This window comes from Augochlora pura, chromosome 7, assembly GCF_028453695.1.
Source record: "Augochlora pura isolate Apur16 chromosome 7, APUR_v2.2.1, whole genome shotgun sequence".
NCBI lineage: Eukaryota > Metazoa > Arthropoda > Insecta > Hymenoptera > Halictidae > Augochlora > Augochlora pura.
Window position 1 is genome coordinate 16,564,204 of NC_135778.1, and position 25,607 is coordinate 16,589,810.

Below are 25,607 nucleotides of genomic sequence, written 5' to 3' on the forward strand. Positions count from 1 at the left end.
GAAGACACGCCGCCGTCTAGCGTTCCTACTTTCAGTCTTCCTCTATAAATCCAGTCTACGAATTCTAGCACCATTGCGCAGCTTTTATATCGTCGTTCGTCATCGTCGTCGTACCAACGAGCGAATCCCGATAATTAAAAATCGACTAATATAAGAATCTCGTTAGAATTTAAAGATTAGATTATATCATCGACGTTCGCATGCAATTCACTACGGTGTTTGACTAAAATTAGTAACGGGCGGAACCTAATCGTCGTCGATCGGAGGCCCGCCAACACCATCGTTCTCGATACTTTCATTCGCGCTCTCGGGTCCACCACCCTCTCGTGTCTTCGTCGGAGCGCCCCGCTCGTTACAATAACGTTTATATACAACAATCGCGATCGTAATAAAGCTTTCGAATAATTGCAAAGAATCGTGAAACAACTGTTTGAAAACACGGAGCCGTCGACCTCCGATCATCCCCCCCATCGCCACGAATTCAGCTAACCGTTCGAGACTTCGTACATGTTCGCAATGCGGTCATTGTTCGCTCGAGTTCTATGAACTATTTATTTGGAAAACATAGAATTCGATCGCGCATTTTAACCTTTACCGTACGACAGTCATTATTTTTCAGTTTTTTACTTGGAGTAAGTTACAATTTTTTAGGAAAACGTTGCTTAAGCTTTTTTTAGAATGTTCAAAGATTATTCAGTAATTTTTGTGACACGGAATAACAAATAGTTTATATATGACAATCGTTCGAATTTCTTTTTACTTGGCTTCAGTTATGATTTTTAGAAGATCGCTGTTAACTTTTGTACCGTAAAAGTATTAAATAATTTTTGTTTTTTTGTTTTAGTAGTTGCAATATCATTATAGAACGTCTACGAACTGGTTGAAACACTGTCGAACTTGTAGAAACCAGTCGAAACGGTTTCAACCCTGCGACAGCCATTTGATGTCGTTGCTTTTGAATCTACCCCATTTTTATACAACGCGTACAACGAAGTTTAAAAACCCTTTATCGAATTAAATTGCATCATTTTGCTGGCTTTGTTAGCCGAATTGGTTCAAACGACACCAAACTCGCCGAAACCGGTCTGAACATACCAATTCGGCTCCCGGGCTGGATGGATTCGTGACGGCACGATCAGGTTCGCCAATGTAAAACCACCTTCACAATTTTAATACCTAGGTCGCAGTATTGACAAAGTTAGGACGTGTGTGACGACGATCCGCTCTCCCTTTCTGCTGAGTTGCTTCGCTAGTTGGTGGACTCCGAGTTGGAGGACGGCGAGGACTCCGGGCTTTGGACAAGCGGCGTCTCCCTGTCGATCATGGGCGTGAGCAGCATGCCACGTGGACTGAACGTGTCGCAATAGAGATTCTCCTTTTTGTGGACGCGTCGCACGTGGCTACGCAGGTTGTCGCGGCGGGCGCTCCTGTACGCGCAGTGAGGGCATAGGTGCGGTTTCTCGCCGGTGTGCATGCGTCGATGTTGGATTAGCTGGAACAACAAGGCACGACCGTTTATTTCTACTTCTTCGATTATGCACCCCTTTAATCTATAAATTCTGAGCACGGTGATACGAAACTCTGAAGACTTAAAAACTATAGATCTTCCAAGATATTTTATTGTCTGTTGTTATAATTACTTGTTATTAAAATTGTTATTTGAATATTAGCTACGATATTTCGATATTATTTATTATATCGATATTATTATTTATATTTCATTACTTGTCGGAACTATATTTATTCTTCTGAACTATATTGCAATTTGTAAACGTTAATGCTTCACAGAAAATAAGCGAACATAGTTAAGACTTCGTTTCGAAATTCATTGTTCGATATCAGTTCATTATTTTGCGCAGAAAAATATTATTGACTTAACAATGACCCGTGAATGGTCTAATTTAAGTCATATAGAAAACATTTGATCTGTCAGCATAATTGAAAAAGATTTATCTTAACGATAACGATACAAAATTATTTCAGAAAGCATCGACTTGCTTACATAAAAAGAAAGCGTCTTCGAGACACGAACATAATATTCGAGAAAAGATAAACTAATCTTTATAAATCGTTTGCCCTGCAGCAACAATATACGCAATGTATATGCTTTCAGTAAGCTGCTACTTTTGTTGAAACCTTTATCATATCTCGTGACACATGAAACGGTCCGCGTAACATAGGACCTTGGACGGAAGAAGGGTCGCGGAACAAACCAACGGCGCCGTCGATAGTTTATCCGTTAAAACTTTCCATATTAACAATATAAATACGATCGTAGAGTCCCGTATCGATTCCCGATACATTCGGGGATCACCGGTCGCCCGGACTCGACGGCGGGTCGTTTACACAAAGCGGAACATTTGATTTAAGGTTGACACAGAATACACATCCAGGTAGTCTACAAAAATTGAAAGGGCCCGGAGTAGAATAACCGGTGGAATTTACGATCAGCCGGGGGGATTATACGAGAGCGTGGCAGAGATAGAAATCTAGAAACAATCCGAGCCCGTAGATTATACCGGGCCGCGCTATATTTTTCAATTCTACGGGAATTCAATTGGCTGCCGAGGCGCGTCTCTCTGACGCCGCGGCGTTCGAAACCAAGCGTTGGGGGGCGCTGGCCGCGAAAAAATATTACCTTTTTCAATTGAACCGTGCGGAAAATGCAAATGTCGCAGCAGAAGTATCGGTCGTCGCGATGCCTTCTCATGTGTTTGCTGAGATCGACCTCCGAGGATCTGTCCGCGCCGCACACCGCGCAGCTCACCCTCGTCTCCGGCGCTGTGCCCTTCGCGTGTGCCCTCAAATGCCTTTGGAACGCCTTCTCGATGGTGCAGGCGTACGAACACAGCGAGCATCGATACTCCTCCCTCTCGTATCTGAGCAAATCGAGAATCGCAACCATAAGTCGAATTTTATGATGGCGGACGGGTTTAATTGTTCAGTTAGACAGACGTCCGGCAACAGTTTAGGTGAACCGTATGTACTCTCGGTTTCTCATGCATTTTGCTTGGTCCCATTTTACAATTTTTATTGAACCGTATTCGTATTTTGCTGGAGGTAATGCAAAATATTTTAGCGATAGGTTTATTACTGCTTTTAATATTTTAATTAAAACATTGTTCTTGCATCTGCAATTTTATATTAATGTTTCTCTTATATGATTTAATTGTTTTACAATAATGTTCCTTTTATATATCTTATTATAAAAAGTTTTTATAATGATGTTCCTTTTATATACTTTATTATAAAAATACTCCACATTAGAAAATTGCGCGAGTTATGTTGGAATATTGAAGGATGTAAGAGAAACGACAGGGTTACATTATCAGAGGCAGTAAAGAAATATTAAAATATTGAATTAACGAAGAGTTTTATAGTTAACATATTAATGTTCCTATTATATACTTCAATATATTAACTGCGAGAATCTTCGTTAATTTACCATAACATTTTTTTACCTCCTACATTTTACCTGACATTTTTCTTACCTCCTATATTTCAATATAACTCGCACACTTTTTATTAATTTTCTTTCGAAAGAAATTGATTATGTGCTCTAAATATTCATAAATATATGTGCCAAAATTCGAGGCTGTTTAGCAGTAGCTTAGAAAAGAAAAATTGTTTGAAAAATGGCATTCTAAGAGAGAGAGAGAGAGAGAGAGAGAGAGAGAGAAACTCTTTGTGAAAGTAATCAACAAACTGCAGATTTTATGTGTGTACGATTAAATTGATTAGGTTACAGAATTTTCAATTTTTACAATCATTGAAAAATGAAATATATCTTTTTCTATCTCATATACTTTCCAATTAACATCGACGATTTTTATTTCGCACAAAGACCTACAGTCTACGTATTCATTATCTCGTTACGATTATACTGCGAATTTAATACATTTATGTAAAATAACAGATCATTGTTACATTATTTCCGACTTTTGAAAACTATTAAAAGAAAAAATACACTTTTTTCAATAAAATTCAATAGAAATACACTACTTTCCATAAATGTCCGCAGCCTGTTTAATTAATTCATGTTATTCATCTAATTGTTGATCGGCGAACGGATGATAAAATTTCACAGAAAAATTTCAAGTACCTATACCTGACGCGTTGCAATGCCAATGTACGTTTCTTCCCTGTCGGTGTCATGCCCTGTGCCACGTGCGCGGCCACGTGGGTCTCCATTTCGCACCTGCTGCTCGTCGCGAAGTCACAGCCCGAGGACGGACAACTTTTTGTTTCGCCTGTTTCCGTGCTGGTCATGGGCGGATGGCAATCGACAATATGCTTTCGTAAGGCCGGCCTCGTCGGCGCGACAACGTCGCAGGAACCGCACGAATATCCGCGGTGAGCGTTGCTCACGTTCGGACTGCTTCCGCGCGACCTGCGAATCGTGTTGTTTAAATTTTATTACTGCGATGGCGACATGCGATCGACGATCGACGAAGCGATTAATAATATTAATACAATTTATACAACTATTTGAACTAGGACACGTTTTGCTTTAAATGCCTCGAATATTGCGTTACAATCTTTTACTATTATGGTGATTAATTACAATTCAATTGAATTTAGAAATAGTCTTGTTAGTATGTTCTCTCAAATTTTAATAAGAAATTTTAAATATAATAATAAAATATATAATAAAAGCTTTACGATTCTTATTCGATTATTATTACTTATTCGCTAGGATTATTTAAACGAGACTGGTGCGCACTGTTTTATAACAATGACAAGACTTACTCGAACTGATTTTTACTATAGGATTTTTATTATAGTAAAATAGCTACGTCAAAGTTTTGTGAAGGTTATGCGAAGTAGTTTGGTAATTCCAGTGTTAAAGAACGCAATTTTTGAGTCGCCATTGTGGCGGCAATGTAGTATTTTTGTAATTTATAAGCATGTATATATAAAGTGTATTATAGTACTGTATTATAAAAATAGGATATTCCTTTTATCAAGTAATATAAATACGTTAAAAACAAGACCATTTTATAACTGAAACGAGAGCCGAACTATTTAGTAGCTGCTCTACTTTTGGCAAGAAAAATTACCGATTTTATAGCATCGGTGCATATATATTTTTATAAAATGATATGAACTATTATAATCCTAGGAACAAATGCTAATTTTCTGCATATATATATAGTTACAAAATTTCATCAGAATCTCTAGAAAATTGTTAAGCATAGCCACCAGTAAGTCTGAAGAAACGCACAGTAATATTCACATGGATCCACCGATCCAGCGATTCATTGTTTCGATTACTTTGCCAATATTAATCACCGTAAAAAGAAAGGCGAACGAAACCAACACTACGTGCAGCAACGTGCCGGCAAAAACCGCGCGGTCCGACGTTTATTTAAAAAAAATTCCCCAATCGCGTGCGGTGTACTATTAAAAAAGTATCCGAAATTTCGCGATCGGTAGCCGCGAAGCGTCCATAACTCAGGGCAATCCAATATCCTCCGACTGCTCTGATTTACAGCGTGATTTATCTTGGATGTTTGAAGTATCAGAAACGAATTCGAACGAAACGCATGATTTGTCCCCGGGTTCGACAGATTCGTCGCTTTCGTTCCATCGATTCTGCGGCCGGCTAAATAAAACTCCGCGCAACTTATACACGCATTTTTTTTTTTACCCCGTCTCCGCGTGATCGCCATAATTTTCCATAGGTCCCGGTTTTAACTTAATGTATAAACATTTTTCGATTATTGCAGCGCGTCAGTCACAACGTTCTGAGATTGTTGGCTTGCTGGTCTAGTTTGAGAATTTTCGCTGTAATAATTTTTGGATTATCTGAAAAATAACTCGAAAGTATTTAGAAGCCAAATAGTAAATAACAATTTGAGTCAAATATAAATTGACAGAACGTTGTAAATAATTAATTTGGTTAATGTCGAAATAGTTTAGTTTACGAAAATCACCAGAAGAAATTTTAATGTAGTATATGTACTGTTCATGTATAATAGAGTGTTGTGTAATAATTAATCTATTTATAGAATAGTGTATGGCGTAATAATTAATCTATTTATGTAATAGTGTGTTGTATAATAATTAATCTATCTATATAATAGTGTACTGAGTAATAATTAATCTATTTATGAAATAGTATATTGTGTAATAATTAATCTATCTATTTAATTCCATTTATAGACAGTGCGATAAAATCGTCATAATAAATAGTAAATGTTCCCTAGAAACTGCTACTTTGTTTAGCTAGTACCATAAAATATAGCTAAATAAATTCAAACTCGTGATTGTCATAAAATAATACATATCAGTCGTGTTTAGGACTCAATAATATATAAAATATAATACTTAATGATAATAAATAAATTATATATATAAAAATAAATAATATATACAATTTAACATAAGACAGAACTAAAATTCGTGGCCAAACCGTACAGCCGCCTTTGAAAATTTGCCATTTCAGGGACCGCTATAATAATCGGTGTAGTAGGAAGGGTTAATTGGTTATTGATTGCATACTTCTCGGTGTAAGACGAGTGTTCGCTCTCCGAGTCGCTGTCGGAAGGGATGTTCGGTATTTCTGTGGCTTCGAGGGCCGCGGTAGCCGCCGACAGTCTCCCAAGCATGGCGGTGTACGCGCCGAGGACCCAGCCATTTAGAACCGGCGTGACAGTGCCTTCCTGTTATTCGATAGAAATATGTATTGTTACAGGTTATTCGAACGAGTCGCCTTCCGAAAAGATGCGCGAACACAGAGCGTTCGAAACGGGACAACGGACGCGCGCGCCGACAATAGCAAAGCTTCGGCCATGCTTCGCGATCGTTGAACGTTCATGGCAAAAGTTCCGAAAGCTTCGGAGCCGCTTCCGTTAAATCGATTAACAAAAGAATTTTCTGTTGTATTCTATACATTGTTAATTGATTAATTAGTTGGCTTTATGAAAGTTTAATTCGAGATGCGTTTAATCGACTCCGCGATGAACTCGTTTCGAAATCTTTCAGTGCACCGGTATTGATCGATCGGTTCTGGGACTATAATTATTAAGAGATTATTTCGGCATACGATTAAAGATTAAAGACAGTATTTTAGATACATTTGACGAACGGAACAAAATTGCTGGAGAAATCTTTAATGATATATTTTAATTTGGAGCAATATTTAATGATATATTTGAATGTGGAGAAATATTTAACGATATATTTTAACCTGGAGAAATATTTAATAAAACAATAATGGACCTAATGAAAACGGTGGCGTAAATTGTAAAAATATCTATCGCCATTTTACAGGTTATGTATACACCAACGCTCTTTATTTAATACCTTTTATCACTGTAAATGCTTTTGCCAAATAGCAATTGTCTGCATTTCGATAAATTGAAAGCTTATATTGCTTTCTTATTTCCTTTGCAATATCTCTTATTAATTATTATTACAAATAAAATACATCTTGCTACAAGTAAAACAACTGTTGCTGCATATATCTCCTATTAAATATTACTACAAATAAAATACATCTTGCTACAGTTAAAACAACTGGCTCTAAAATGATTCTCCTGATAAAGATACAATATGTAAATTGCAACTCCTGTTACCATTATTAATCATTTTAAAATGCATACACGTATGTACAAGTATACTTAACCTATCGAGTATAATATCAAAAATGATTCACTATTTTCCGGCGTTTCACGAATGATCAACATCGTCCGAAAATACGAAGCCGAGGTGATAGAAACGGCGAGAAGTCGATCGACGGGATATCGCGAAATCTTTAATAAGAAAGCCGATAAGTCGGCGGGACAGATTAGTGGTCGTATCCGAAAATGCCACCGAAACGAAATGATTTTTCAATCAATTTGCGTCCGGCTCGATCATTTTACGAGCGGATTAACTCCCGGTTTTGCCCCGGCGACGATATTCTCCCGTCTATTTTTGTTCGCATTAATTGGCAATTACTAGGCTCCCCATTCTTCTTTTAGAACCGCGCGCGCGGCCCGCGGAAATCGATCAAACTTGGAAACGTACCTTATCGAAAGCAAGGTAAGCCATCGGATCGAGCAGCTTCGCCGGTAGATTATTGTTGGCCGAGCGATGGGAACTGTTTGTACTGCCGCTGTCGCTTTCCTCCCCCGCGTCTTCGTTGTCGTTGTTTTCCTTCGAAACTGAGGTCTGCGGAACCAGGAACAAAAACATCGATTAGCTTCTTAATTGAAATTTTAACGCGAGCCCTGTGCATTTTCACGCCTCGCGTTGCTACGACGTCTTTGAATGTACAGGGCGCGCCGAAAATCATTCGCTAATTGAAAAAGAGGTGACCGAGATCATTTGAAGCAACATTTTCCATTACAAAAAAATCCATTCGCGATTTTCTTTATGATTTATAAATTCCATAATTCTGTTGTAAAAATCATTTCTGAGAATGCAGCATTGTATTTTTATGCATCGTTTACGTGCGTCGGTTTTTGCGTTATTATAAAGTAAAAAAAATTGGTGATTCCAATAACTGACACGATTTATGGGCAATGGCAATCATTGTTCGTGTCATGGCCGTCGTGAACGTATGAATGCACGAACCACTACCAATGGCGAACGAGTGGAATAAATTGCGCTGCCGCCTTTTAATCAGTCGGCTAAGGTGTTGATAAAGATAGATTGGCTCTTCTGACCGCGGGGATGTTTGGCCTCGGACATTGTTACGGTCAAAGATTCGTCTTGAAAGATCTTTTTCATTTTGTCGGTCGACGGTTCCGAAGTATCGATGCTGATTGGACGAAATAAAAGAAGACTGGTTTAAAAATGAATTATGTCTGAAACGATGGACGATTTTCATAGCAATGCAGTTGATAATTATTAGCTTTGTTCGTTGGTATTTCAACAGTTATATCTGAAAATACTTTCGTTGTTTCTACTTTAAGAGCAAATTATTTTATTTAATCGTTCAAAATGTCATGAAGAAAAATTGTTTATCTATATTCTTTATAAAGCTATTAACAAAAAGCTTAAATGTGGACGGAAATATACGTGGAATAAGTATTCGTACACTTCCAACTTTACAATAACGTCTCTTAATTTTTATACATAAACATAACAAAAATCAACTTATTTGTTATTCTAGTATTTAGCTGGATTCCCTTTAGATTGTATAATCGCTGTAAGCCTTCGTGACATTGACTGTACTAACTTTCTGGTGATAGTACTAGAGATGTTGTTCCATTCTTGCAGTAGTGCATCTTTTAAATCTTATTTTAAAGAAATATGGTAATTTCGAATTTTTTCTTCGAGATGACTCCATAAGTGCTCTATGCCGTTTATGTCTGGAGACTGTGGAGAGATTTTTAACTGATTTGGTACGTTATACAGGATCCATTGCCTTGTATTATAAGCATTATGCTTCGGATCATTATCTTGTAAAAAGATATAGTTGTCTTGTAGTTGCATTTTATTTGCACTAGCTTGAATATGTGTTTTTCAAATATCGAAGTATAATTTATGGTCCATGATACCATCGATAAAATGTAGGGATCCAACCCCATTCGCACTCATACAGCCCCAAACTGTGACCGATCCTCCGCCATGCTTTACAGTCGCCTGCAAGTTTTCTTTTTCATGCTCGGTATTTTTTTTCCTCCATACCGTACATCGTCCATCTGATCCGAATATGTAAAATTTACTTTCATCAGTAAATATTACACGGTTCCAATACTCCATTGGAACGTTTACATATTATTTTGCGAATTGCAGTCGCTTCTTTCTATTAGTTTCGTTCACAAAATATTTCTTACGAGCTACTCTGCCATGATATCCTCTATCCCGTAGAAAAGTACGCACTGTACTGCTGCAGACACTGATACTAAGGACACTTTCAAGTTCAGCTGCGATTTTTGCCGCACTAATCTTTGGATTTCGTTTTATTTTATGCATTATCCATCGGCCGGTGTATTCATTTATTAATCGTTTACGTCCGCACTTTGCTTTATTCCTTAAAGTTTTTCGATTTCCATATCTGTCAATGATGCCTTGAATTGTAGACCTCGGTCTATTCATAATTTCCGAAATCTCTCGTAATGTTTTACACTTATTATGCAGATTTGTAATAATTTTTCTTTCACTTTCAGTCGTTTCCTTTCCTTTTCGTCCTATTTTAGGACTACTAACGTTACGTATCTTAAATATAGAGCACTATTTATTCTGACAAGGTCTCTAGACATACTGATGATATTTATGTTGACATTCCATGGATTACCAGATAATTGTCATGTATACTGTAACGGAAAGCGTCATGGAACAGGAACTGTACGAATACTTATTACGCGTATATTTCAGTCCATGTTTAAGAGTTTTGCTAATGGTTTCATCAAGAATATAAATAAACAATTTCTTTTTCATGACATTTGCTCCGAAGATATCAAAGAATATGTACACATCTTTTTTGTTCAAATTTATTTGTATTAAACGAAGTTCTATAATGTTTTTGTTGGAATTGATTGCTGTACGAATACTTTCTACACCCACTGTATATACTATTTATCCTGTATGAATACCATATATACTATTTAGCCCGTAAAAACTGTCCTAAATGTTTAAAATAGCGAAAGTCGCTTGGCGAAAGATCTATATTTTATAAAATTTTCTATTTTACTTCATTTAATATCGCAATTGTTTTGTACGACGTATGCGTAGGTTTAGTGGGCTAAACATTATGTAAATGGAGACAGTCTGAAAAATTCAATACTACAGTTCATTGATCCGAAAAATCAGAATTTCTTGAAGACAGACATTTATGAATCAAACTCGCGTTGGGAAAAGTGTATTGAAACAAATGGGGCACATTTTGATTAAATTAATAGCTTTTGAAAAAAGATATGCAGTTTTATATGCTCTCTTAAAAATCCGACATTTCATATGCACCAACCCATGTATTACCAACAGTTATGTATTTTTTAAATTTATACTACACATTATTTATTATTTATTTACTTAACCAGATAGCTGTTCTTATACTCGTAACAAAAAAATGTTACCATTATATCAGGACGAGTATATTCGCCAAAGACAACTAACCGGTTAATAAATATATAACCCTATCGATCTTGCCCTGTCTTTAGATACACCATATGTATACACTATACACGGAAATACTTCTATTGAAATCGAAAATAAAAGAGTAATGACCAAGGCAGAAGTTATAATGGAGTTCCGCAACTTCGACAGATATATCCAGGCATTTTCTTTCTTTCAACTCGTCGTGGATAAATAATACCGTGGAAAATAAACTGTGGACCGTGTACAAATACAAATTTTCTTTAAAAATTCACTACAATCAATAATCCTCGCAAAGACCGAATAGAACGTTGCGCAAACTTCATGCAAATGCTAAAGTTAAGAGAGATTTTTCCTATATATCCTCCACAACAAATAACATAATAATAAGATAGTAACAAATTCGTAAGATTTTTCATGCGTGAAGGAAATTAAATAATCGAATAATATTATTACTATGATTATTATATTATTATTATTATTATTAAATAGTATCTGAAATTTTTCGATTCTCGGGTTTACCTTTAACACGTTGAGCCCGGCATCGATATTACTGTGCTTTCCGTTTGGCCGGCAACGAGCAAGCATTTGTCAATATTCACGCGAGAATATACTTTGTTGTGACCTCCGTTCAACTTTTGTTATGGCCAAACGAAAAGTTCACTGTCGGTCCCTAGGGACCCTAGACCGGGCTCAACGTGTTAATGACCATAACCAAAAAGAAGGCATATAAAAGATGCCTGTCGCGTACATATCAATACCTATTACGTTTATAAAGTCTATCGGTTATCGATGGATAAGATAGACTTTGGCGAGAGTAATTTTTCAAAACGACTTCCATTTACATTTCGCGCTATTATGTGCCTACGACTAATAGTGGGTGGGCAATTACGTAATTGCGGATTTTGTTAATAGATGGTCTTGGCACATTCTTTTGTTTTATCAACGTGTTCAAAGTAATTAAGTTATATTGTTCTCTTACTGTCTGGAATTTCACCTTTAATTTCGTAAGAAAATTGCACCGATTAATGATTTAGTTTTGTTTTTATTACAGTTTGAAAATGAAAGGTCGAGGCGCGCGTTTCAGACATATTTTATTACATTATTTCCAAAAAAGCAAGCGTCGCAAGCACGATGTTTATGTTACATACAGTATATTAAAATGAAGCCTCGAAAGAAAGGCAGCGTCAACATTGATTCGTCTAATTGAATAAACTTATATTTTTAAGCAAAAGAATCGAATTCTCCTTCTTGTTTTGAATCCGCAATTACTTAGTTGCCAACCCAATAGAATGATATTGATTTTGTAGCGTCACGTTTAAATGATAGTCGTAGAGAACGCTGCGTCGATTCTGTTGCAGATTTCTCGATTTATTTCGGAAGCGAAAGATCTGACCGCGTCGACTCCGGGAGCTTAATGGCGAACATAGGGGATGCCGGCGTACCCACCGCCCGCATACATATGTGCGTACACATGCATACGTAAGCCGATAATATCGGCGCACCGTTGAGAGGCCCCTCTACTTTGTCGGCATCGAAAAATCGAATTTCCTTTTTGCGGTTCCTTACTGTTCTGTATTTGAAAAATATGATCCCCGACGCGATGGGCAAATACGAAAAATTGATAACCCCTCTCTAAACCTTGAAACAGATCGGCTTTTGAGAATCTTCGGAACCGCGCGCGCGCGCGCGCAAAACTTTGAAAGCATGTTGCCTCTCGCCACGGTTTTCTACAAAAACCAATCATTCGATTTCGATGAGTTCACCGAGCCAGCGAACGTGTTTGCAAAGTTCAAAATTGTAAGTGCTATCGCGATATTTATTTTTTAGAATCGCGAATTTTTTCGCCTTGCCCGAACGGTACAGATTAAAAACATTCTCGCGGCCGAAGCCAGAAATGGTCAATCTAGAATTTCTGTAGCATGTTAACATTTTTCTAGACAGATCGCATGATTTTACGACGATCATGGTTTATACATCATTTGATCAGCAATTTTGGGTACAACCAATTTATAATCTCAGAATATTAAAAACTCTGAAAATAAATATCGAGACGATATATTTCGTTAACATCGCCTCAAAGAATTCATTTCTTAATCTTAATTATGGTATCCAATAATTGTTTCAAAACTATAATAATTATTACATTTATTAAAAACAGCGTTTAGCGATACGTGCACGTTTCGCAATACTAAATTGACTGAAATGATCACCCAACGATATCCCATCGAATTATACCGCAATTATTGTCATATTTAAATTACTATTAATTAAATTGTAATTATTATTGTATTACTGTTGCGATTGACATACCTGATTATCATTTTCGTCGGAGTTTTCGATGTTTCCTTCGTTGTCGTCGGGTTGCTGGTCGTCGTTCCCATCTTGTTCCTTCTTCTCCGCCTCGTCCCTGTCCTTGGAGGACTTGGTGACCAGTTCCATGGGACCGTATGGTGGGCCGGCCGACGTTAATGGTAACGGCACCATGTCCGGCCGGTGAAGAGCGCTCAGGGCGAACGCTGCCCTCGGGAGCAATTGCGAGGCGCTTGGGGGCAGAATCGGGTGCCTTCGGGCGAGACGCGGGTCACCCCAAAGTTCACCCGCGGCGTGAAGACTCCAGATCCCATATTCCATCTGCGAAAATCGTCGCCAGATTGCTTCACGCGCCGGAAAACCAATAGGGGGACTCTCGTCTAACGGCGCCGAGGGTATCGATCTCACTTTTCTGATCGATTAGAAATAATCGCGTTAGGTCGAATTGTCTAGTATTTGGAATCTAGAATTTAGAATTTAGAATTTAGAATTTAGAATTTAGAATTTAGAATCTAGATTCTGTAATCTGAAATCTCAAATCTCAAATCCAGAATCTAAAATCAGACATTCAAAATCTGAAATCTAAAATGCAGAATCTAGAATTTTAAATCTGAAATGCAGAACCTAGAATCAGAAATCCAAAATCTAAAATCTGAAATCCAGAATCTGAAATCTGAAATCCAGAATCTAGAATTTTTAATCTGAAATGCAGAACCTAGAATCAGAAATCCAAAATCTAAAATCTGAAATCCAGAATCTGAAATCTGAAATCCAGAATCTAAAATCAGAAATCTAGAACCTAAAATCTAAAATCCAGAATCTGAAATCTGAAATTCAGAATCTGAAATTTGAAATCCAGAATCTGAAATCAAAAATCCAGAATCTAAAATCTGAATTCCAGAATCTAAATTTCTTGACATAATCTTTCTAGTCATTCACGCTGTTTCTGACTGGACACATTCGTGTTTTAATCATTTCTGCACTGTTAACACCTCTTTGACACGTTCTCTGCCACCACCTTCTGTTATTTACCTTTGTTGTTGACATATTTAAAAAATGTAAATATAAAATAATATAAAATGAAATATATAAATATTTAAAATATATGAAAATGTTTGATCAAACATTTTCTAGAGTAAAAGAGGACAACATTTTGTTGTTTTCAGCAGTACTCATTATTGGACATGCGAATATTTTATGAAACGAGAAATGAATTGCATCCATTGAAAGCAGTGTTGAATTTCGAATAAATATTTATCTAAAATAATTAAGCGAATCAATATCTCTTAGTCGATTATTTTATTCGAATAACAGTTATTTATTATAACTACATAATATTATATTCATCAATTGTCATTGAATATTCTACCTAAATTATATAAGATATCGAATACGATATTCGAATAATTCTTTATTTGGTTGTAAAATTGTTTGGGTTATTTTTTATTCGATCGGAAATTTGCTCGAATCATTCGTTATGTGATTGTATAATTATTCGAGTACCTACCTAGCTCTTCATATACGTATTATATGTATTGGTGTACTTAATTAGTTAAAATAACAATTTCTTTTATTTTTCCATAGATTTCCCAATATTATAGAATTATATCTATGAGAAAATTTTGGATAAACTATTTTTTATTCGAGAATATTATTGCAACAAAAATCGTTTGACGTTTCAAGTTTTCTTCGAAGACAATTGTCCTTCAGTGATTCATTTGTTTAACTAAACACGACTTTAAAAACTGTGTTCCGGTAGCTGAACGACGTGTCTATATGTCCCGAGAAAGTTTATTTCCTAATTCTTAACAGTTTACTGGAAACAAATTCATAAAGATCACTTTTATAGCTGTTACAAGAAAATCCCACCGTAAAGATGACCCTTCCAACGTTTCTCCCTCATCGAAGAGCACCATAAAATGGCGTAGTAGTGGCAGCCGGCGACCGACCATCTTAACGAAAACTAAATACGCCATGTAATGTAAGTATCCAGCGTTAAAGTTCGTTAAAAATTACTTGGATCAACAAACATGCGCTCTGAAATAAAAACTCAATCTGCATGCGAGTTTTTTAACATACATATAAAATTCAATTTCACTAGTATTGTCAAATAAAAGTTAATTTCGTTTTACATTATGGAAAAATTATTAATACAATAACATACATAATAATAATATTATTAACATAGCTATTAACATAAATTCAAATAAGGCCGTGGAGTGTCGAAAGCTTAAGGGTCGATGGCGTAACCATTTTAACTTTGTTTACCTGCGCTGAACGAAATAAATTCGCTTACACCGATGTTTATAAAATAATTATAAAATTATTATAAAATTATCGAAACAGAATTATGTTTGATACGGTAAAAAAAAAGAGGAGAAGGATTGTTACGGTAGCCGACGAGAAAATGGAATTACGGTGGGGTCGAGGGTTGGCAGATGGCGAAGTCATTACAAAAGTGCCTAGGGCCTACGAATATTATGGTGCCCTCTGTATGTAATTCTTGTTCAAGAATACTTTGATGGTGGCTCAATGGCGGCCAGCCATCGGCCATTTTCACGCGGAGGCTAAAAACGTTGCTGTGATTTAAATTAGCGGACGCGTATGATACGAAGATACGCAATTATACGTATATATTCGAATAATATTCTACAGTATAATATTATATACTGTACAATATAGTATTATACATATGTATATATGGTGGATATATAATCGAAGATACACTATTTTTACAAACAATTAAAAATCATAGAATAAACTGTAAAGATGAAAATCATAATAGAAATATATTTTAATAATTAAGTTGATTTTACGAATTTCTAATTTCAAAATTACCGGAAAAAATATCAAATAGTGACATTAGAGAAATTAAAAAACCTGTCCACGTTCTTCTCAATTGATCAAAATGATTAATATAACTAAATATTTATTTTATTGAACTTCTATACAATTTACTTCATAAAACATTCCTTTTGCATCCAGGTCACTAATTATCGCTCCGTTGAAACGAATTTTTCCTAGTTAATTGAATTTATTTCTGTAATCGTTGCTTTTCAATCGATTGAAATGTCGAGATGCGATACAACATTTTTTTTTCACGGATAGACAAGTGGCGGAATATATATATCTGTTGGTAAGAATGGCCGCCGGTTGACCGCTTTAGATTGACGGGACCCCGTTTGAATCGAGTTACCCGCCGAAACAGTTATTTTGAAATGGTTAGCGAAACGTAAAGAGATTTACCGAATCGATCGGGGCCCGGGTATAGCAAAAGACTCTGCTTTAATCACATTTCGTACAAGCCGTGTTCCCCCGCGAGACTGTTCGAAACGGCTTGGGGAACGTGATTAACAGGTAGCCGGGAATAGAGTACGGTTAATGGGAAAGACGTTATTGCTCTCTGATTATTCCGTCCGGATATCTATTATGCTAGACGCGGTTTTTATTGGTGAAAAATAGATGAGAATGCTCGGCGGGGACCGGAATAGAGGCATAGTTAATATAATGAGTTAAGTCTGTCGGCTTTTCGGTACCGCGATTGTTCTCTCTAGTCACCCTCGAGTGAAACGGATTCGAATCGGTTTTGGCTACGGGGGGATCCGGGGCTTAGTTAGAGAATGCCCATGATAATTGAACGATGGAGTGAAAAGTCTCTCACGCGATGCACACGATGAAACTTTTATTGTAGCGTTTAACCTATCCTCGGATTCCAGAACTATCCGCGTTTATTGATTAGACGGCAGATTTCACGCGTTTATGGAAGTGTTGCACATAGCTCGAATACAATTCTATTTGAAATATTTGGAGAATTTATATGTATTATATTTTAAATGAAATTCTGTTCGAATTATTTTTTTAAACGAAATTGTGTTCGAATTATTTTTTAAACAAAATTATGTTCGAAATATTTTTCGATTAAAATTGTGTTCAAATTATTTTCGAATAAAATTGTGATCGAAGAATTGAATAATATTGCTGCATCGTTTTCAACTAATGCAAGATTATTAAAAGGAACGATTCATTTCTGTTCGATTTCAAACGTATTTTGTTTAATCTCTTTTGAAAAACTCCACCGACGCCATTGAACGCGCAAAGATCCGCAGACCGGCGATAATGCTGCGCAGTAATTCGAAGGTTCTGATCCCGCGAGCAGCGTGGCCGATCAAACGTGTTCGAGTAAATACCTATTAGGTGGAGCCCGATGGATCGTTGACAAATATTTTTCATGCAAACGGCGCAGCGACGAACGATGCATCGGGCAAATAGAAAATGTGATTTAAAAGATACCGGACGCGTAAAACAACCGTATGTAACCAGTTGTAAGTTACCTGTCCGCGGCGGAGGGCGCGGAGGAATACATACATACATACGCATATACATATATATATATCAATAATTCGCGAAAATAATTCAAAGCTGCGCGCGTAAAAACATAATTATCTCGTTCGCGTTAATGCATTTGTTTTCGCGCTAATTCCTTCAATATGATACTTAGTAAATTATTGAAGATAATTTTCATTAAATGTTTTTCGCCGGGCCGTGTGTGCTGCATGCTGAGACTGGGGATTACCGATAAATTCTCGTAATGAGGTACACATATGCGAATACTGCTCCGTATAAAATCCTTTCCGGGCGATACGCCCGAGCAAGATCGAAGCTAAAAATAAAATCACGATCATTTATATACAGCAAAACTGTGAGCACGGTAGGGATTAGCGGCCGATGGTTCTTTTTGTTCCCTTCCCGCGGCATTAATGATCATCGCTCGTTTTGTTCGCTATCGCTGCGTCTGTTACATCCGGTCCGACTTCGTCTACCTAAATAACTGCTCTCCGTGTTCCAGCAAGAAATAATTAAGGGCGCTGAATAAATAATCTACTGCTCGGAAGCATTAGAAAACTCTACTTCGTAATAAACTGTACGGTTGCGAGGTAGTGTACGAGATAATTCGAAGATATGGTAATTCAGGGAGAAGTCAGAGTTTCCTGAGATCGTTTGAAGTAACTTTTTCCTTAGCGAAAATGCAATCCGTGGCTTTGAGAGGCGAGATCAATTGACGCGAGTCGGTCCATCCGCTGGATGGAACTGGGCTTCGTCAGCCGAGCTCGCCTCTCATTGATCACTGTTTTTCGTTAATAACTCGTTAGCGACGCCTTGACGACAAATTTTGTAAAGGAAAAAGTTACATCAAATAACCTCGGGAACTCTTTCCTGGAAGTACCATTACTTTGGGACAATCTGTACGTATGGTTTTTGAAGCCTAAATTAGTTGTCCCAAATAGATTAAAATAATCGCGTCTGCGCATTAATAGTGTTTCTATGTTGACTCGATTGCACTAATTTGGACGCATTACTAAATCATTTTGTCGTAACGAGTCTGCAGAATAAAACTTGCCTGTATCGATGTTATGAAACAAATGCCGTATAGAAAGTTTAATCTTTCTTTAAATAATACCACGAAGATTAATGTAATACGTCGACACTCCTCTATTCTTTCGGTTTTTTAAAACTGATGCATAAAATGCATAAAATCTGCAATCTAATAACAACTACCGACCACTTAGGAACTTCGTTCAATGTTTAATGATTTTAACAATTTAACAACGATACATTGACATTTCTCGATTACTTAAACACATAAAATCTGCAATCTAATCATCGCAGTCTCTCGGACGGTTTAAATTAGTGTGTTCGCGGTTTCGAAAGAAATTAATGCCCGGAATGTCGAAATTGCGATTAAATTAACATAACAATAAATTGGTCGCGGCACACAAAAGAGCACTCGGCACGAGAACGTTGTTCCGTTGAATAATCGCGCGTGCTATCCATGCTATATATATATATTTAAAATATAATTCAATGTTCTGTTCGATAAAATAAAAAAAAAAGACTTTGCATCATCGTGTCCCACGATAAATATAATATAACAGGCGGAGTAAATAATAAATACAACACGCGGCCGGGCTATTATACTAACGTCTACGTGTACAAACAATATTAATATAATTAGCTTCTTCACCGTTACGTTTTAGTACTGTATTTACGCTGCACTTCGCCATTTACGCAAATTGTACTAATTTATTCATATATCTGTTACGTCAATTATACGCCGCATACATTGTAGCCGCGCGTTTCCTGCATAATAAAAACATAAATAACGGGAATTATGCTACTTGCTAATGCGAAAAATATAGCACTCGTTTCGGGACGGCGTGATCGTGTTACAATAATGATAGCGATTATTGACTCCGATGAAAAACGAAGCGCGACCGAGCAGATTTATATTAAAGTTGACGCGATTAATATTTCTCTGAATAATGTATACGGATAATGTAATTTTTCGTTTTATTATGAAACACTCGAATGAAACCGTCAATTAATAATTCGCCACTTAATTAATTGAAATGTGTATCTAGATGTTTGAAACATCAAGAAAATCTCACGAGCTATCTGTTGTCACTGTATTTGGAACAATGAACTGTTTCTACGGTTTTTTTTTATTTAATCAAAAATATTACAAACAAAACCAAAAACTAAACATTAATTGTCCGCGATTAGAGTGACGGACCACGATCGAACGTAAACCGTAGAAAACGCAACAATATATGTGACCGAAACGAATGCTCGCCGCTGGACTTTCAATTTTCGGGAAAACAATTAATTAGACCGTATTTATCATCAAACTATACTTTAATAATACAACTTTCCGCGTGTTGTAGCCTGATGTAATTAATTTCCTACCTACCACCTGAATAAAATATTGTATTTTCAATTAGACGCCGATAAACAAGCACGCGTGGCGGTGCGCGCGAACCCTTTTTTTTTACCCTGAGAAATGAATTTCCAATACCACGAATATCCTGCCTTTACCTCTAATTTACTTTTTCTCCGAGTCCTGATTAATTGCAGGATCTCAATTTTTCCTGTGTGTCTTTCCATTAAAACGGCTCATCGAAGTTCTCTATACGCGTATTGCGGCAAAAGTTCGCGTACGCAACGCGAGGATAGCATCGACATACTCGTACGCGATCATGCTCTCCGCGATAAACAAATTTCATAACTTCTCATTTTCGATCGGTTTTATTATTCCAAATGTATTCGCGATTCTACGATGGCTTGATTTTATCAAGTTTTCATCGTCGATCTGTCTCGTCGTGCTGATAAACTTTTAATCACAGTATGCACAGATTGTTCAATATCGAGAAATAAGTAATAATAGCATGGACAGATAAGAAGAAATAATAAGGAGAAATAATGTGACATCCTGTTTTCAATATACAGGATGTCCCAAAAATGTTTAACAATTCGGAAACGGCGGATACCTGAGGTCATTTGAAGTAACTTTTTCCTTTGCAAAAGTTTTCTACGAGGCATTGTTGACGAGTCATTAAGGAAATACAGTGACCAATGAGAGGCCAGCTCGGCTGCGGCAGCCCATTTCCATCCATTGGCTCGACCGCCTCGCGTTAATTGGTCTCGTCTCTCATTGGTCAATGTTTTTTGTTAAATAACTCATAGACGAAGCCACGGCTTGCATTTTCGCTAAGGAAAAAGTTGCTTCAAATCACTTCCGCATTGCGAGTGACTTTTAGGACACCCTGTATATTTTATACTCCCAATAACTTATCAATTTATCTATAACTATTATAAAGCGTGTAGAAATGACACAAGTAAATAATAATGAGGATATAATATACTAACATTACATTAAACACCCATCAAACTTTTTATAGACATCAAGAATAATATAAAAATGACGACTTAATTAAAATTATTTAATAAAACAGAATAACGAGAAATAATATAACACGCGATGAATCGCACGAAAATATAATGCATCGGCTTCGATTGAATAACCTTTAATTGCGATCGCGAAATATTAATCGAACTATTTGCCCTGTAGTGTCGTCGTATTAAACGTTAATCGCGTTTCAATATTTCGATTGTCTAATGCGTACGAAAACACAATGAATCGCGTCGCCGTTGCTGATTAAAAGCAGCGGGGCGTGCATTAAGTATTGAATTAGCGAACAAACACGGTAAACATTGATATGAAAATTCTGGCTGTGCGGTAATATTTTATTCCGTAATAACGGTGAATTACGGATGGAAGGGAGGGGGGGGGGGCGGCGCGGCTCCAGCGGGAAACGAGGGGAGGCTTAACAATTTTTCTTTCCGCGTATCAAAACGTGGCCGAATGGATTTTTCAGGGTGGGTCGGTCGCGTTTAATTGCGACGCGTTTTGTAATGTTTAATAAGTGAGCCCCGCAATGGACAAGTACTGTACTCATTATTTGGAAAACTTCGCCGGCGCGCTCATTACTCGCGAAACTGTCTGGGAAAACGGTAATCATTTTAATGACCGTTTCCATTTGCACAAAAAAAAAAAAACAGAGAAAAACAGAGAAAAAAATACACCTCGAAACGGAATCGGAGGAGGACTTTTGATTACGGAAGTTCACCGTCCCGCTCGTGTTTTTTATCGGCTCGCCTGGTTTCACCGATAAAAATAACACGACAAATGTCTCTCGACTAATCAGCCCGTCCATCTCCGACCGCCTCGCCGCGGACTAAGAATTTCGTGTGTGAAATTTGGTCGGATGCGAAGCTGCTGGCCTGACGGTTCGTCGATAATCCACGTTAAAATGTAATAAAAGAAGGGCGTCCGGGTAATGAATCGGAAAAAAACTCGGACAATCGCATCGGGGAGTGATGGATAAGAAAACGGTCTGTCAGTGGAGTCGGAATAACCGCGAAAACGTCTTATTAACGTTCCTCCCGCTGTCCGACATCGTGATTCCGTTTCGACGAACGGCGGACGGCGAACGGTATTTATAGATTTTTGTGCGCCGTACGCGAGTCCGGGACCGTCGCTTTTCTATTTAGTCATCGAGGCGAGCCGCGTTAATGTCTCTAACATGACGGAGAAGAAAAGAAAATTTATTATCTGTCGAATCTCTCGAATCTACTCGATTTTATCAAACCGGAACTTTCGATCATTAATGGTTAAAATAAGTAAAAGATTAATAATGACCATTTAAGAGTGTCGATTAAGTCACGTCGCGATTCTAATAATGATTTCTACGAAGCGAAAAGTGGCAAAGAAAATATTGTCTTTCAATCTGTAAAACGTAGACAGTTACAATGATTAAAAGTGTCTCGTATGCACGAATTTCTTAGAGGAAGAAAAACTTGATTTAAATTTGAGAAAATTAGATATAACATTCATATTGTTGCGCGTTTTCGACGTACGTCGCGGCATCCCGTGTAATCTTTATTTATTTACAGTTAACAATAACTATTAACACTAATAACAATATATCTGAATCTATTATTATTTATATACGTCCTCTCGCTTCGATAGCTCGAGAGAGTCTCTCGACTGACTGTCGATTCAACGATTCCGTGACAACCCCGAACTCCTTCTATTTCCTTAGGGGTTGTTCACTATGAAGTATTTCTTCATTACGGCGACTCCACATGATCAACCGCCGTAACAATATTTATTAATGCTTAGTTTGCGACGAGAATCGATGACTAATGACACTCGTTTAAGAATGTCGGTAGGCAAACGCCGCCATTTAATTTATGGAGCAGTAGTACTATCGAATGCTTCGCTAAAAATATTAATATATAATATTAAAATATTAGTACAAAATATAAAAATATTAGTACGAAATATAAAAATATTAGTATAAAATATTAAAATATTAGTACGAAATATAAAAATATTAGTACAAAATATAAAAATATTAGTATAAAATATTAAAATATTAGTATAAAATATAAAAATATTAGTATAAACTATTAAAATATTACTATAAAATATTAAAATATCAGTACAAAATATTAAAACATTAAAATATTAAATTACTTATTACGAAAAGACTTTTGCGACAAGCAAGACGATACTATCGTCCATCCCTAAGTGCAATCCAGCGTGGCCACCACAGTTAACGAAATTGAATGATCGGGATTCGTGATAGGCGAAATAACACGATGACAAAATTCTCCGCGATGATGGATAGTAAACTCCGAATATCTAATTAGCAGGAACACAATGACCCCCGCAACATTCATATTAATCATAGCGTAAGTGCTACTGTTCGTAACATTCTAATGACGGTATAAATGCAATAGAAATCCCAGTGTCCATGTCCTAATAAAGAAATTAAAATTAAAAATGTAATTGAAAATCCAATCGAAAACTAATATAAATTATTCGTACGCCAATCGTTCGTCGTTTCTATACAAGTCGCGAGCAACATTCGAGTTCCTCTATCACGATGCAAACTCTTTTTCGAAATATCGGGAACACTTTTTCCATCGCTCTCCTTGTATACTCTCGAAATGCCGTGGAATAAAGAAGAAAATCAATCGATAACGAAAAACTACATTATCCGACAAAAAAAAATTACGGCGATGAGGCAAAGATTGACTTTACGATGAGGTAAAGATTGGCTTTACGATGAAGTCAAGATAGACTTTACGAGACGAAGTAAAGCTATATCGTGATTAAATAAAGATAAACCATGATTAAATAAAAATAGACCATTATTAAATAATAATAGACCACGATTAAATAAAAATAGACAATGCTTAAATAAAGATATACCATGATTAAATAAAAATAAACCATGATGAAATAAAAATATCCTTTACGACGAAACGAAGCTGGACTATCTACGACGTGATCGAACAAAAACTACCCCACCTCGTGGATTCGTATTCGTACAACCGCGATTTAATCGTTCGTGTCCGCGTTTGTTTGTACGTCACCGAAACCAGGCACGCGACACGTTCAATCATGCCATACACATATATCATAGCGTACGGATAACAGAGCGTTCCTACACCAGAGCATTCGATCGGTATAGGCGCTACCGTGTCTCTGCATTAGCGAACGGTCCATCGGCAAGCGTACAATCATGCATAGAGCATTCCAGCCACGAGGAAGCAGAAAACGATACGACACAACAAGGTACTGAGAGAATCGCGGTCTTAAGAAAGTCCACGATCCGATCGTTAAAAGTGCTGCAATAATCGCGAAACCGTGCTTTTATGCCGGATAGAGCGAAGCAGACAGGCTTGGTCCGAGGAACGTAAAGAGAAAGACAGGAGAGAAGGAAACGGAGGACAGAGGGGAACGGTATGGAAGAAAAACGACGGAGAAATATCCAGGGTAACTCGAAGATAGAGGACGACTCCCGGGTCAAGAGTAGCGACGATAATTGTAATAAAAGATTCCTCTTACGGATGCCCGTCCGGTGGCCTACCGCAATTCAGGCCGATCGTCATTACGGGCAAATCATCCCCCGGTTACTCGGTGGCCCGGTGCGAGCAAGAAGCTGGCCGATCCCTCCACGGTTACCGGTCGACCGGAGATTACGCAGCGGTACCGCGGCTACGAGTGACGTCGACGTTGGTCGTGCGGTCGGTGGTCGTTGGTCGTGGTCGTGGTCGTGATCGTGATCGTGGTCGTGGTCGTAATCGTGGTCTGGGTCGTGCACACGCGGACTCGCGAGCCGCGAGCCGCGAGTCCAGAGAAATACGTCCGGATACGTGCTGCCGCAGAACGAACTCGCGAGATTCCTGACCATTGGACCGACCCTCGTACATGCATACTTTAGCATAACGTTCTCTATACAATATCCAGAAAGAGGGACGAACGCGGGGTGGTTTGGATGGGTGGTGGAACGGGTGGGAAAGAGAGACGGGCGGCGGCGACGAAGGGAGAGCACCGACCAGAGACAGACAGAGATGTACAGCATCCCTCTCTCCCCCTGTCCTCCTCACTCCCTCTCTTTCTCTCTCTCTCTCTCTCCCTCTCCCTCTGCCTCTTTCTCTCATTCCGTCTCTATCTTTCTCTCTCTTTCTCTCCTCATCGTCGTCCTACCTCGCTGACCCCTTCCCATTGCCCTCGCGAATCGATTTGTTATTGTTTTTGTGTCTGCGGTCGTCGCGGCGAGCGGAGCGAGCGGGGCGGGTGTATCGGTGGGTGGCACAGCCTGGGGACCCAGGGGCTGCCGATTGGCAGCGCGGGGGCGCGGGCTAAGGGAGGGCGGGTGGGACGCAGGGTCGAGCTGGAAGGGCAGCGGGCAGGGTGCCGGTCGCGCTCGCAGCTTCAAAGCCTCGGTTTTCGGGCCGACAGAGAGGCGACCAGGAAGGGTGAACGGGGGCTCTGCTACCACCCCGGGACAAAAAGGGGAAAGGGAACGTTGTAAGTGTGCACTTTGCTGGCTCGAAAGAGATGGACGAACCGG

The 25,607-nt window shown here is 37.9% G+C and overlaps 1 protein-coding gene across 1 annotated transcript; it reads right to left on the minus strand.

The window, feature by feature from the left end:
* Window positions 1-1,249: 1,249 nt before the first annotated feature.
* LOC144473106 (uncharacterized) lies at window positions 1,250-13,662 on the minus strand. The gene is made up of 7 exons (XM_078186697.1): window positions 13,342-13,662; window positions 8,014-8,157; window positions 7,293-7,295; window positions 6,505-6,665; window positions 4,103-4,390; window positions 2,639-2,879; window positions 1,250-1,492 (listed from the first exon to the last, which is right to left on the minus strand). Exons 1-7 carry the CDS (start codon window positions 13,660-13,662, stop codon window positions 1,250-1,252), a joined length of 1,401 nt encoding a protein of 466 aa, XP_078042823.1.
* Between the last annotated feature and the right edge of the window lie 11,945 nt (window positions 13,663-25,607).